Source organism: Nerophis lumbriciformis, linkage group LG33 (genome assembly GCF_033978685.3).
Source record: "Nerophis lumbriciformis linkage group LG33, RoL_Nlum_v2.1, whole genome shotgun sequence".
NCBI lineage: Eukaryota > Metazoa > Chordata > Actinopteri > Syngnathiformes > Syngnathidae > Nerophis > Nerophis lumbriciformis.
Window position 1 is genome coordinate 5,451,406 of NC_084580.2, and position 16,095 is coordinate 5,467,500.

The window sequence follows — 16,095 nt, forward strand, 5'->3', positions numbered from 1 at the left end:
TGCAACTGTAGCTGCTTTCAGTGGGGACTACTGGACATCAATCGGTAAGCATAATTACCTCGGAGTTACAGTGCATTATATTGATGAAAAGTGGGTGCTGCATTCACATGCTCTGTCTATAATGAAAACAGAGGAGAGGCATTATGGAAAGGAAAATTAGAGGAAAATGTTTCTGCTGTTACCTCAGAAATTGCCTGTTTGGATGTTATGATTGTGGCTCAGTGATTTGTATGTAGATTATATTTATTTTACATAACAAACAGGACAACCTAAATACCCTGGCAGTGGCAATAAACTTGAATGTTTGTATTGACATTTTTTGAGTTGATTTTCATAAAATATGCTATTTAACTGCTACTGTTTAACGAGTACTGATTTAAATTGTGTTTGCACAACAGATGTTTTGGCGCTTTTGTTTATATGGGAGAATATTCCAATAAAGGTGCACTACACACTACTTTTGAATTCATTATTGGGTTTTGCGTATACAATGCAGTTAATCGTGATTAATCGGAGAAATAGTGCGATTAATTATGATTAAACATTTTAATCGTTGCCCAGCCCTAATATATATATATATATATATATATATATATATATATATATATATATATATATATATATATGTATGTGTGGGAAAAAAAAATCACAAGACTATTTCATCTCTACAGGCCTGTTTCATGAGGGGGGGGTTCCCTCAATCATCAGGAGATTTTCTCCTGATGATTGAGGGAACCTCCCCTCATGAAACAGGCCTGTAGAGATGAAATAGTCTTGTGATTTTTTTTCCCACACATACATATATTGCGCTCTACTACGGTATCGAGCACTATTTTTTGGATAACCTTATTAAGACATATATATATATATATATATATATATAAATATATACACACATATATATATACATATACATATATATACACACACATATATATATATATATATATATATATATATATATATATATATATATATATATATATATATACACACACACATATATACACATATATATATATATATACACACACACACATATATATATATACAAACCCCGTTTCCTTATGAGTTGGGAAATTGTGTTAGATGTAAATATAAACGGAATACAATGATTTGCAAATCCTTTTCAACCCATATTCAATTGAATGCACTACAAAGACAAGATATTTGATGTTCAAACTCATAAACTTAATTTTTTTTTGCAAATAATAATTAACTTAGAATTTCATGGCTGCAACACGTGCCAAAGTAGTTGGGAAAGGGCATGTTCACCACTGTGTTACATGGCCTTTCCTTTTAACAACACTCATTACATTTTTGGGAACTGAGGAGACACATTTTTTAAGCTTCTCAGGTGGAATTCTTTCCCATTCTTGCTTGATGTACAGCTTAAGTTGTTCAACAGTCCGGGGGTCTCCGTTGTGGTATTTTAGGCTTCATAATGCGCCACACATTTTCAATGGGAGACAGGTCTGAACTACAGGCAGGCCAGTCTAGTACCCGCACTCTTTTACTATGAAGCCACGTTGATGTAACACGTGGCTTGACATTGTCTTGCTGAAATAAGCAGGGGCGTCCATGGTAATGTTGCTTGGATGGCAAAATATGATGTTCCAAAACCTTTATGTACCTTTCAGCATTAATGGCGCCTTCACAGATGTGTAAGTTACCCATGTCTTGGGCACTAATATACCCCCATACCATCACAGATGCTGGCTTTTCAACTTTGCGCCTATAACAATCCGGATGGTTCTTTTCCTCTTTGGTCCGGAGGACACGACGTCCACAGTTTCACAAAACAATTTGAAATGCGGACTCGTCAGACCACAGAACACTTTTCCACTTTGTATCAGTCCATCTTAGATGAGCTCAGGCCCAGCGAAGCCGACGGCGTTTCTGGGTGTTGTTGATGAACGTTTTTTGCCTTGCATTGGAAAGTTTTAACTTGCACTTACAGATGTAGCGACCAACTGTAGTTACTGACAGTGGGTTTCTGAAGTGTTCCTGAGCCCATGTGGTGATATCCTTTACACACTGATGTCGCTTGTTGATGCAGTACAGCCTGAGGGATCGAAGGTCACAGGCTTAGCTGCTTACGTACTGCACGAAGCTCCAGATTCTCTGAACCCTTTGATGATATTACGGACCGTGAATGGTGAAATCCCTAAATTCCTTGCAATAGCTGGTTTAGAAAGGTTTTTCTTAAACTGTTCAACAATTTGCTCACGCATTTGTTGACAAAGTGGTGACCCTCACCCCATGCTTGTTTGTAAATGACTGAGCATTTCATGGAATCTACTTTTATACCCAATCATGGCACCCACCTGTTCCCAATGTGCCTGTTCACCTGTGGGATGTTCCAAATAAGTGTTTGATGAGCATTCCTTAACTTTATCAGTATTTATTGCCACCTTTCCCAACTTCTTTGTCACGTGTTGCTGGCATCAAATTCTAAAGTTAATGATTATTTGCAAAAAAAAAAAAGTTTATCAGTTTGAACATCAAATATGTTGTCTTTGTAGCATATTCAACTGAATATGGGTTGAATATGATTTGCAAATCATTGTATTCCGTTTATATTTACATCTAACACAATTTCCCAACTCATATGGAAATGGGGTTTGTACATATACATACATAAATACATATATACATACATATACACACACAAATACTCATGTATACATATATACTATATATATATATAATTTAATTATTTTGCTTTTTCCTCTGTTTTTGTTTATGTATGTCTGTTTTTGTTACCTTTCTGTATTTAAGATTATCTAATAAAATAATACAAGTAATATAATATATTGTTGTGTTGGAGACGTAGATTGGGGGGGTCAATCTTTTTTGGGGGGACCGCCTCTGTCCAGCGCACACGAGAGCAGTGTGATCTCATGGTGATCTAGCTTCCGCTGCCGGTGATTTGGCCTGTGTGTATGGGAAGGTCGACGGGACTAGTGGAGTGTGGATAGAGAGCGATGGCTCAGAAAAATAACGTCAAAGTGGAAAGACGGCAAAGAGCTCCAAGAAGCTGAGAGGTTTTGCAATCCTTCAAAAGTGAAAAAGACAGACATTGTGGTGGAATGTTTACACTGTCAAACAGAGCTGGCATTGCACAATATAAAATATATTAATGATACAACATTACCAGAAATTACCCTTCATGTTTAAGAAAGGCAACAAGGTAAACATCTATTTAGGCAGATAATGCCATTTTATATGTTTGACTTGCATAACAAAGGTTTTATTCAAACACATGTGAGGACATGTTAGCATGTACATTTTGAATGTGAATCCTATCCAGGTGCAATATTCTTGTGTCCAGACAAAGTACAGCAGGCACTTTAGCCTTGGTCATAGCTAACTAATGCTGAAGTGCTAGCCAAAACTGTCAGCAAGTTACACAAAATACTAGGGACAACCCTGCACCCAGACGACGGCACGACACTGGGCATGAAAGATGGCGTGAAGGACGGTGCGGCAGAGCACAAGCGCAGGCCCGGGCCGACACCCGACAAACCAACCAACACAACAACAAACCAGAATGAAGCCTGCAAGTTCGCCAGCCCCGACAACAACCACGTGCATGCAGAAATAACGGCTGCAATACACTTGACAACCAGCACCACTCGATCCAATCAAAGTGACCAAAAAAACGTGACCGACAACCACATGCCAACAGGACCATGGAGACCAGCCAGTGTCAGCACACAAGTCATCCCAAACGACAACACGCAAAAAAGAGACATCAACACCTCCCCCAGTAAAAGACTCCACTCCCCAATCCGAACCCGCACAAACACAACATCGTCCAAACAACCAAGAAACAGCACCAAACAAAAGGACAGCGTTGCCTCCGCATCAAGCCACCGACACAGGCCCCACAGCGCGAGGCCGGAACAGACGGGCACGGACCCCGCTCAACAGAAAGCGAAACCTGCGCAACGCCACACAAACCGGAAGTGAAGACAATTGACCACCCAATCCACCTCCATTAAAAAAATAAAACAAATAAAATGAAATTTAAAACAATTAAAAACCTCACATCCTTAGCAGGTCTCAGCACGGGAATGACAGGCCACCAGACCACAGTACCCGGAGCCTGCGCCGACTGAGGAGCCACCCGTGTATGTCATGTGGCAGTGTATAAGGACCACAGAGTGTCTACTGTATAGTTAAAATTAGGAGGTCAGCCATTACTGCCAACCTCCAGTCCCTATTGATGTGTGTACTGTAGCGTGAGGGAGATATGTATGCGGGTGGAGACTAATAATGCGATTAAAATTGGGGGAAATCAAGGCCATGGTGGGTCCCTACCATGCCGAGCCCCCCAAACCTTAATTGTCTAACATGCAGTTAAAGTTGAGGGATGGACGAGCAGGGGACAAGTCAGGAGGACTGCAGCCCCCCGCCATACCTCCCCGCAGGACAATCCCTCGAAGTCCTATATGTGTGTGTGTGTGCTGTAAGTAGGAGGAGAAGACCAATTAAGTTTTATGCTGTATTGTTCAATATCTGTGGGATTAAAATGTGAAGTCAACTGAAGGCCATTCATTTTAGCTGCTGCTTCCCTTGCCAATATGGTGGTCCAAACATAACTAGTCACGTGACGTTTGGAGCGTGACATTTTAAGAGCTTAATTGTAGTAAATTTATAAATGCAAACATAATCTGTTAATCACTTCAAGGAATGAATTTAGGAAATTGCATTTGTATTTTTGTGGAGTAAAAAACAGTGTCTGTTTTCTAAAATAATGGCAAATAGCACTTAGATTAACTTTGTTTATGGTGTTTCTTTAGAATGATTTCCCATACTTTTTAAGTTTATCACATCTTGTATTCAAAAGTGTCATGTGATGTATAATACAAAATCAGTAATGTATTTTTTGTCCATGACTGTGACTCATATCTGTTTTTTTTCCCTGGGCTTTGTAGGTACTTCACACTGAAGAGCTTACCTGAATAGAAATGACTAATTCATTCTGAACACAAAACAACCTACAGATAAGAGCTAAATCTATTTTAAATTCAAACATAATTGGTACATATTCAATCATTTCATTCATAAAATTATTTATGAGAAAATTCCATCAAGTCATTCATCATCCCAATTGTATTGAGATGGAAATTCAAAACTTTTGCCGCGACACATAATTTTAATAGATTTATGCATATCGTGTGTTTCACATCTAATTTACACTCAGCTGTCTATTGGTATCTTTAAAGGAAATGTGATAAAGTCACACCAGACAAAACTACATTTATATATATTATATGGGTTGTGTAAAGGTAGAATGTTTTAAAACAGTTTTTTTTAAAACACAACATATTTAGAATGTTATTTAAGTGGAAGTTGATTGTGCTTACCTGGATTAATTTCATGAACCGGTGGCACTTGCCACAACGAGATAATGGTTTTCCTGCAGCAGCAATTGGCGAAAAAGAGACTTCCATTAATTGATCCATACCTGCAGATCAGAGCAGATAGGCATCAATGTCATATGAATAAAACCTAAACGTGTTGTACCCTTTCAAAAATAACAACTAAAGGAATCAAATAATCATTACAGTATTCTAAGTAATTCATGCATCTGTGACATCAACCTGCTTAAGCAACAGCAATTTTTTTCCGCTGCTGTTGTGAAAATAAAACAAGACAGCAATTAGAAAGGTTCAATTTCACGGTGCTTACGGGTGAGACATTATTAAAGCTGGCCTACCGCATTTATTGCTCGATGTTAAACACTCCGGCAAAAAGCTTGAGGATGTGTGACAGGCCTGCTTTTCTTCAGCCCTTTGAGACACTTGTGATTTAGGGCTATATAAATAAAGATTGATTGATTGATTGATTAGGTAATGATATTGAGTCTTCTATTTGTCAAAGTTTTTAAACAAGGTCATTGATTTTTGGCAGAGATGTCTTTTCCGTCGTCTTCATGTCCATCTTGCACTGTTGATTTGATTTAATTACGTAGCATGCGTCTCGCCGGGAACCCACCCAAGAGCCCACCTCAGTGTATTGCCGAAGCTAAAGGTGAGCTGACCCACTTGCTGTAGTAGCAGCAGTATTAGCAATATTTTTTTTTCATGGTAGGCACACCCGGGGGAAAAATAGGACCAGGAAGACGCCAGGAAAGAAAGACAAAAAACGTGATTTCCTGGGAAAAATGGAAAGGTTAATAGGTGTGTTTTAAGGTACAATGGTGCCTGGCTATTTAGTGATTTATATGTAAGGAGGTTTATATGTAAGAAGGAATACTTTAAATAAATTACAAATTTATAAGGACATCAGTGCAGTGAAGCTAGTCCAAGAGACATATGATCTCTTCTCCTGGTTACAACACATGCAGCCGCATTTTGGACTTCACAGGAGGGCCTTTACACATTTTCTTTGGCAGCCAAATAGCAGATAGTTGTATATATTCCAGGCCGGAAGTCACAAATGCATGGGTTAAGATTGTATCTTTTTTTTTTTTTTTTAGATTTTGCAAGTTAAGAAATGCTGTACTTGTGACTTCAAAAGGGAATCAAGAGATAGATCCTGATGAAGTGTAACACTGAGGTTACTAACTGTGCTGCATAGCTGGGTAGAGTAGCCAAAGGTTTTACTCAAGTAAGAGTACCTTTACTTCACAGTAATACGATTCAAGTAAAAACTAGTCATCCAAATAATTACTTGAATAAGACTAAGTAAATATTCCATGAAAAAACTTCTCAAATATTGAGTAACTTGTGAGTAACTTCTACTTTTTTATTTAGTGGCAATTTTGTATGTTTTCAAGAAACCTTGGAAAGGACCGCAGATAAGGGCGACCCCCCTCCCTCTAGTTGGTGTGTGTGTGTGTGTGTGTGTGTGTGTGTGTGTGTGTGTGTGTGTGTGTGTGTGTGTGTGTGTGTGTGTGTGTGTGTGTGTGTAAAACATAAATAAACATTTACAATTCACTGCAACATGTTTGTGGTTGGAAGTGGAATTCTTGTAGGTTGAAATGTAAACATTTCTATAGACACAAATGACAGCGCATGATATGGTTTGAGTTTATTTTGAACATGCATACAGATACATAAATATTTTTTTACTAGTTTGTAAGTTAACATTGAAGATTTGTGCAGCCTTGTCTGACATTGTCAATTTTTACAGTCAGTATGTTTCCATGCACTAAATTAGTCTGATTTGTCAAATAATTATGTTTCTTCTATACACTATACTATATATACACTATACACATATACACTACGAAGCAATTGAGCTCATTTCAGCTTGTCTTCCATCTATCCATTTTCTACCGCTTGTCCCTTTCGGTTTAGAATCTAAATCAGAATTAGCTTTATTGGCCAAGTATGTTTAACACACAATAAATTAGACTTGGTAGCTATGTGGCGATGCAAATATAGTAGAATAAAATAATGCGACATGCTAAAAAAAAGTAGCGCTAGTGACTGTCAAGCCCCAGATCCAACAGATAACTACAAATTTCCACTGCTATTTGGTGTTTTAATATGTTTAAATTACACTTGTGATGATTATAATAATCAGAGACATACAAAAAGATCGCTATTTTGGTGAACTGTTTGACTATCTAATGTTAATACAAACTACGCAGTGAATTATTCTTAATTGCTGGTTTACAAGTCAATGACGTTGTCTAAACTTTTGTATTTGGAAAATTCTTACATCACTAAATAAAGCATGAATAATGATGTTGTGGATGATTTGAATGAATGAATGCTGTCTTTAAGTCATGTGATCTATTTATTATTTTTGTCTACTGCCTACATACCGTATACACTATTTTTACGCTGTATTAATTTCATTGTGTATACAAAAAAAATAAATTCAAAATGCATCGTTGAGAGGTTTCTGTCCACCGGTTCTCTGCGGCATGTTACGTAATTAAGGTGTCTTCTTTGAGAACATTCTGGCATTTATTAAACAAGTCAGTTATTATTTTATCATACTATGTACCGGTACTTTAAAAATACTGACTTATTTCAGCTTCTATATCTATGCTTTGTGCTTATTGAGGAAAACAGCATAACACATACCTTTCTTCTGAGTTCATAGGGGCCAAGGGCTATAATTTCAGTTCATCATAGTAGTATTACTTAAAAATTCATCTAGTTCTTGAAGTCTCTAAGACCTGCCAGGCATGTTACTGATAAATAAAGTGTTAAAAAGTACAAGTTAAAGTATTTTCTAATGATAAAATAATCAAAAAAGTATTTCAACTCATTATCTTGATCACATGACCATTTAAAGTTCATTTAAATTCACTATCTAATTAGTGATTTGCCCCTCAAATACTGACCATGTAAGGCCTATTAATCCAGGATTTTTGCAAACGTACCAGAGACACAGTCCACAAAAAAGTGAAACTTCCTCTTGAAAATGTCCAATGTATGCTGGAGTACTTGCTGGAAGTTGGCCTTTCCAAGTGCTATTAAATTAAGTTGCTTTTCAACAGCACTGCGGATGGTGGGGAGTACCAGTTCTGCATCTGAAAAAATAGACACACAATAAAGATTTTCATTTAATTAATGAATTCAACCAACTCGAAGACCTCCATGAAATATAAAAACCAAGGACCCAGATTTCCCTCGCCTGGACGCGGGTCACCGGGGCACCCCTCTGGAGCCAGGCCCGGAGGTGGGGCACGATGGCGAGCGCCTGGTGGCCGGGCCTGTCCCCATGGGGCCCGGCCGGGCACAGCCCGAAGAGGCAACGTGGGTCCCCCCTCCAATGGGCTCACCACCCATAGCAGGGGTCATAGAGGTCGGGTGCGATGTGAGCTGGGCGGAAGCCGAAGGCAGGGCACTTGGCGGTCCGATCCTCGGCTACAGAAGCTAGCTCTTGGGACGTGGAACATCACCTCGCTGGGGGGGGGGAAGGAGCCTGAGCTACTGCGCGAGGTGGAGAAGTTCCGGGTAGATATAGTCGGACTCACTTCGACGCACAGCAAGGGCTCTGGAACCAGTTCTCTCAAGAGGGGCTGGACTCTCTTTCACTCTGGCGTTGCCGGCAGTGAGAGGCGACGGGCTGGGGTGGCAATTCTTGTTCCCCCGGCTCAGAGCCTGTACGTTGGAGTTCAACCCGGTGGACGAGAGGGTAGCTTCCCTCCGTCTTCGGGTGGGGGACGGGTCCTGACTGTGGTTTGCGCTTACGCGCCAAACCGCAGCTCAGAGTACCCACCCTTTTTGTATTCACTCGAGGGAGTACTTGAGAGTGCTCCCCCGGGTGATTCCCTCGTTCTACTGGGGGACTTCAATGCTCATGTTGGCAACGACAGTGAAACCTGGAAAGGCGTGATTGGGAAGAATGGCTGCCCGAATCTGAACCCGAGCGGTGTTTTGTTATTGGACTTTTGTGCCCGTCACAGATTGTCCATAACGAACACCATGTTCAAACATAAGCGTGTCCATATGTGCACTTGGCACCAGGACACCCTGGTCTGATGTATTTGGGTTCAGGAGTTCCTCAAAGTGCTCTTTCCAACGCCCTACGACTTCCTCACTTAGTCAGCAAAGTCCCATCCTTGCCGTACACAGCTTAAATGGTTCCCTGCTTCCCCCTCCTGAGGTGCTGTATGGTCTTCCAGAACAGCTTTGGGACCGCCCGATAGTCCTTCTCCATGGATTCCCCGAACTGCTTAGCCTCGTCCACAGACACGGCCGCAGCCCTTCGGGCCTGTCGGTACCTTGCAACTGCCTCCGGAGTCCCCTGGGATAACATACCCCGGTAGGACTCATTCTTCAGTCGGACGGCTTCCCTGACCACCACTGTCCACCAGGATGTTCGAGGGTTACCGCCCCTTGAGGCACCCAAGACCTTCTGGCCACAGCTCGCAGCTTTAGCAATAGAGGCTTTGAACATCGCCCATTCCTGTTCAATGTCCCCAACCTCCACAGGGATGGCAGAGAAGTCCCGCCGGAGGTGGGAGTTGAAGTCCTTCCGAACAGAGGACTCCTCCAAACGTTCCCAGTTCACCCGCACTACATGCTTGGGTTTGCCAGGTCTGTCCAGAGGTTTCCCGTGCCATCTAACCCAACTCACCACCAGATGGTGATCAGTTGACAGTTCAGCCCCTCTCTTCACCCGAGTGTCCAAAACATACGGCCTCAGATCAGCTGATACGATTACAAAATCGATCATTGATCTTTAGCCTAGGGTGCTCTGGTACCAGGTACACCTATGAGCATCCTTATGCTTGAATATGGTGTTTGTTATCGCAAGTCCGTGACTAGCACAGAAGTCCAATAACAATCCACCACTCAGGTTCAGATCAGGGAGACCGTTCCTCCCAATCACGCCAGTCCAAGTATCACTGTCATTGCCCACGTGCGCGTTGAAGTCCCCCAGCAAGACTATGGATCCCCTGCCGGCTCCCCATACAGGACCCCATGCAAGGTATCCAAGAAGGCCGAATACTCTGAACTCTTGTTTGGTGCGTACGCACAAACAACAGTCAGAGTTTCCCCCCCTCCAACCCTAAGGCGAAGGGAGGCGACCCTCTTGTCCACTGGGGTGAACTCCAACGTACAGGCACTCAGCCGGGGACTCCTGAGTATCCCCACACCCGCCTGTGCCCTCACACGCTGAGCAACTCCAGAAGTGAACAAGGTCTATCCCTTGTCCAGGAGTGTGGTTTCAGAGCCCTTGCTATGCGTAGAGGTAAGCCCCACTAGATCCAACCGGTAGCGCTCCACCTCTCGCACCAGCTCAGGCTCCTTCCCCACCAGCGTAAAGACGTTCCACATCCCGAAAGTCAGCCTCTGTTGCCCCGAATTGGTCCTTCCGGAGCCTCAACTTTCACTGCCATCCACTTGGCAGCGCACCTGACCCCACTGGTTCCGACCGTGGGTGGTGGGCCCACGTGGCGGGGAAGATGGTGTGTCTACGTAGCTTCTTCGGGCTGTGCCCGGCCGGGCTCCGTGGCTAGCCCGGCTACCAGGCGCTCGCTGACGAGCCCTACCTCCGGGCCTAGCTACGGAGGAGGGCCCCGGGCTTTCTCCGGGCCGGGTAACGCATCCTCTTCTAGTTTGGTTCATGGGGGGTATTGTAACCCTGATGGGGGGGGCAATCGGGTGCTACACCTTGCCCAAGGGTGACCCGGAACTATGTAAGGCACCCACACACCCACAGTATATATATATATATATATATATATATATATATATATATATATATACATATACACTGAACAAAAATATAAATGCAACACTTTTGTTTTTACTCCCATTTTTCCCGAGTTGAACTCATCATCATATCATATAACACAGCACAATGCCACAGATGTTGCAAGTTTTGAGGGAGCGTGCAGTTGGCATGCTGACAGCAGGAATGTCAACCAGAGCTGTTGCCTGTGAATTGAATGTTCATTTCTCTACCATAACCCGTCTCCAAAGGCGTTTCAGTGAATTTGGCAGTACATCCAACTGGCCTCACAACAGCACACCACGTGTAATCACAACAGCCCAGGACCCACACATCCAGCAGGTGCACCTCCATGATCGTCTGAAATCAGCCACCCGGAGTGCTGCTGCAACAATTGGTTTGCATTACCAACAAAATTTCTGCACAAACTGTGAGAAACAATCTCAGGGAAGTTCATCTGCATGTTTGTCGTCCTCATCGGAGTTTCGACCTGACTGCTGTTTGTCGTCGTAACCGACTTGAGTGGGAAAAGGCTCACATTCGATGGCGTCTAGCACGGTAGGGAGGTGTTCTCTTCACGGATGAATCCCGGTTTTCACTGTTCAGGGCAGGTGGCAGACAGTGTGTGTGGCGTCGTGTGGGAGAGCGGTTTGCTGATGTGGGGGTGGGGTTATGGTATTGGCAGGCGTTTGTTATGGACAACTAACGCAAGTGGGTTTTATTGATGGCCTTATGAATGCACAGATACCGTGACTAGACACCGAGGCCCATTGTTGTGCCTTGCACCCGAGACCATCACTTCATGCTGCAGCATGACAATGCACGGTCCCATGTTGCAATGATGGAAAAACAATTCCTGAAAGCTGAAAACATCCCAGTTCTTTCATGACCAGTATACCAGCATACTCACCGGACATGTCACCCATTGAGCATGTTTGAGATGATGTTGGCGTATACGACAGCGTGTTCCAGTTCCTGCTAATATCAGCAACTTCGCGCAGCCATTGAAGAGGAGTGGACCAACATTCTACAGGCCACAATAACAACCTGATCAACTCTATAAGGAGATGTGTTGCACTGTGTGAGGCAAATGGTGGTCACAGCAGATACTGACGCTTTTCTGACACCCCCAGACGGCCATTAAAGCAAAACTGCACATTTCAGAGTGGCCTTTTACTGTGGGCAGCCTAAGGGGCACTTGTGCAATACCCATGCGGTTTAATCAGCATCTTGATACGCCACACCTGTGAGGTGGGATGGATTATCTTGGCAAAGAAGACAGATTTAGAGAGATTTTTGAACAATATTTGAGAGGAATAGGTCTTGTGTACCGTATTTTTCGGATTATAAATCGCTCCGGAGTATAAATCGCACCGGCCGAAAATGCATAATAAAGAAGGAAAAAAACATATATAAGTCGGACTAGAGTATAAGTCGCATTTTTTTTATTTGATAAAATCCTACACCAAGAATAGACATTTGAAAGGCAATTTAAAATAAATAAAAAATAGTGAACAACAGGCTGAATAAGTGTACGTTATATGACGCATAAATAACGAACTGAGAACGTGCCTGGTATGTCAACATAACATATCGAAAGAGTCATTCAAATAACTATAACATATAGAACATGCTATACGTTTACCAAACAATCTGTCACTCTTAATCGCTAAATTACATGAAATTTTCTTTCTCGGTGTCGCTTCTAAACAACTCTGCCAACTCCAAAGGTAGCCACTTCCTCTTCTATCGGTACGTCGCTTACGTCAGAGTCATCGTCAGTTGCAGTTCCAATTATTCCAGCCTTTCTGACAGAACAGGATGGTTTCGGTTGTCACTGAAGATAAATAATATTATTTGATATTTTTACGGTAATGTGTTAATAATTTCACACATAAGTCGCTCCAGTATATAAATCGCACCCCTGGCCAAACTATGAAAAAAACTGTGAGTTATAATCCGGAAAATACGGTATATAGCAACAGTTTTAGATCTTTGAGTTCAACTCATGAAAAATGGAAGCAAAAACAAAAGGGTTGCGTTTAAATGTTTGTTCCGTTACACAAACCACAACACTGGGCGCAAGTAGAAACACTTAATCAAGATAAAGTCCTAAACATGCAATAAATGAGGAAAGATACCAATCTTGTAGTAGCCGTGCACAAGCACTATGCCCAGGTTGGTTGGCTTTAACTTGCGTCCATTCTCTACTGTCACATAGTTCCTTTGGCAGATGTTGTTAATGTGGACAGGGATGCTAGCATCAGTGCCTGCAGGAGCAGAAAAACAATCAACTTTAATTTGTGTGTATGGAAACTGCTTTTGTCCACAATTTTATTCAAAGCCCTCCTGGTTATAATAAGGTGAGAGCAGTATGAAAATGCATTAAGGCAATTTATTTACTTACACATTTGACCGTACTTAAAACCACTGTGGTTCTGTATATAGCTTCTTATTTTATCAGACATTCTATATTGTATGACTTATCCATTTTTTACAATCCTTAAAATTGATAAAGAATTAGGCCATTTAAATTCAAAGCTCTATATGATTGAAATAATAATCCTGCTCTTTAAAAGTCGATTACTTTTTTTTTTTAATTATCTTTAATTCAAATGAATTTTCCCACTTGCAAAAAAGTTGTTCTTGTTTCTGAAGTTGAAGTTGTATTCTATTGCTTGTGATGTTGTATTGTAGTTAAGGATACTGAATCTCAAAGGGATATCCTAAATACATTGAAATTGAAGGGTTAGACGGACTGACAAGCCAGCATTAAACAAATTGTGCTAATAAAACTAACATTTACAAAACACAGGTATTACCAACACCATGTTTCTCCATTAGAGTGATAAGTTCAGCCTCAGTCAAGAAGTCTGGAGGGATTGTCTGCTTTTCCACCAGCTTAATCTCATCTACTGTAAACATGTCTCCCTTCTGACAGACAGGTAGGGCTTCTTCGAGAGGGATACCCTGCCATGGCATCACAGCTGTGTAACCTGGAAACAAAAACATTTTGTTCACGCATTAGTTCCTAGAAAAATAATAAAACCAAGTATGATAAATAAAGCCCGATTGTAGCTGAGATAGGCTCTAGCGGCCCCCGCGACCCCAAAGGGAATAAGCGGTAGAAAATGGATGGATGGATGGAAACATTTTCAAACTAGGCCTGTGTAAATTAAGAAATTGGAATTGATTTAAATAATTGAAATTCAAATTGAATTGGCTGCACTCCAAATGGTGCCAAATTCGAATTTGAATTGGAATAAGAATAAGTAGAAACATATTTATTTCAATTCAGAAAAATGGCCAATTAACATGAGGAATTTGTCACACTGAACAAGGGTTTTGGCTTAAATACTAAAATTAAACACACATTCCCTCAATTATGAATCATTTGGTATATTATCAATACAGACATATATATTAAAAAAGATTGTGGTAAATGCAGTTTATTACAGTGAGCTGTTTGCAACCTTAAGGCAGATGGCAACCGGGTGCAAACTTTCTTTTGTGTTTTAAGCATTATATACCGCCCTTTTGAAGTGTAGTGACATAACTACACCTGTGCGTAACTTTTGTGTTGTCAGCTAATAATAGCAATATGGATAGCGAACATTAGCTATCATTGAATAAATAGACCATCATAACAAGAATACATCTGCAAATTATTATTTGCTTCTCTGGTGTGGCCACACACCCCGAGCACGGTCACACACGACACCCGCACACACACCTCGTCTTGGAAATGAGCAAACCTTTCTTACAGAAGGTCTTATCTTTGTCCATGTGATGTCAGATGAAACAAAAATTTAGTTGTTTGGCCACAATACCCAGCAATATGTTTGGAGGAGAAAATGTGAGGCCTTTAATCCCAGGAACACTAGTCCTTCCATCAAGCATGGTGGTGGTAGTATTATGCTCTGGGCCTGTTTTGCTGCCAATGAGACTGGTGCTTTACAGAGAGTAAATGGGACAATGAAAAAAGAGGATTACCTCCAAATTCTTCAGGAAAACCTAAAATCATCAGTCCGGAGATTGGGTCTCGGGCGCAGTTGGGTGTTCAGGACAATGACCCCAATGGAACTTGAAATCTCCATCTCCATAGAGCAGGTCAGCAGCAGGAAGCATGAAGTGCTCTAAAACTTGCTGGTAGACGGCTGCGTTGACCCTGGATCTCAGGAAACAGAGTGGACCGACACCAGCAAATGACATGGCACCCCAAACCATCACCCAACCATGCAAATTTTGCATTTCCTTTGGAAATCGAGGTCCCAGAGTCTGGAGGAAGACAGGAGAGGCACAGGATCCACGTTGCCTGAAGTCTAGTGTAAAGTTTCCACCATCAGTGATGGTTTGGGGTGCCATGTCATCTGCTGGTGTCGGTCCACTCTGTTTCCTGAGATCCAGGGTCAACGCAGCCGTCTACCAGCAAGTTTTAGAGCACTTCATGCTTCCTGCTGCTGACCTGCTCTATGGAGATGGAGATTTCAAGTTCCAACAGGACTTGGCGCCTGCACACAGCGCAAAATCTACCCGTGCCTGGTTTACGGACCATGGTATTTCTGTTCTAAATTGGCCCGCCAACTCCCCTGACCTTAGCCCCATAGAAAATCTGTGGGGTATTGTGAAAAGGAAGATGCAGAATGCCAGACCCAAAAACGCAGAAGAGTTGAAGGCCACTATCAGAGCAACCTGGGCTCTCATAACACCTGAGCAGTGCCAGAAACTCATCGACTCCATGCCACGCCGCATTAACGCAGTAATTGAGGCAAAAGGAGCTCCAACCATCCATCCATCCATTTTCTACCGCTTATTCCCTTTGGGGTCGCGGGGGTCGCTGGAGCCTATCTCAGCTACAATCGGGCGGAAGGCGGGGTACACCCTGGACAAGTCGCCACCTCATCGCAGGAGCTCCAACCAAGTATTGAGTATTGTACA

The 16,095-nt window shown here is 42.0% G+C and overlaps 1 protein-coding gene across 2 annotated transcripts in view; it reads right to left on the reverse strand.

Annotated features, from left to right (window-relative positions):
- The window catches only part of top3b (DNA topoisomerase III beta), a 104,733-nt gene that overhangs the window by 13,139 nt on the left and 75,499 nt on the right, over window positions 1-16,095 (reverse strand). For both annotated transcript variants that reach the window (XM_061928964.1, XM_061928963.2), the window contains exons 12-15: window positions 13,980-14,153; window positions 13,299-13,427; window positions 8,354-8,503; window positions 5,376-5,476 (exon numbers count right to left, since the gene is read on the reverse strand). In XM_061928964.1, coding sequence (XP_061784948.1) covers window positions 5,376-5,476; window positions 8,354-8,503; window positions 13,299-13,427; window positions 13,980-14,153 — 554 coding nt within the window. The remainder of the gene's footprint in view (window positions 1-5,375; window positions 5,477-8,353; window positions 8,504-13,298; window positions 13,428-13,979; window positions 14,154-16,095) is intronic.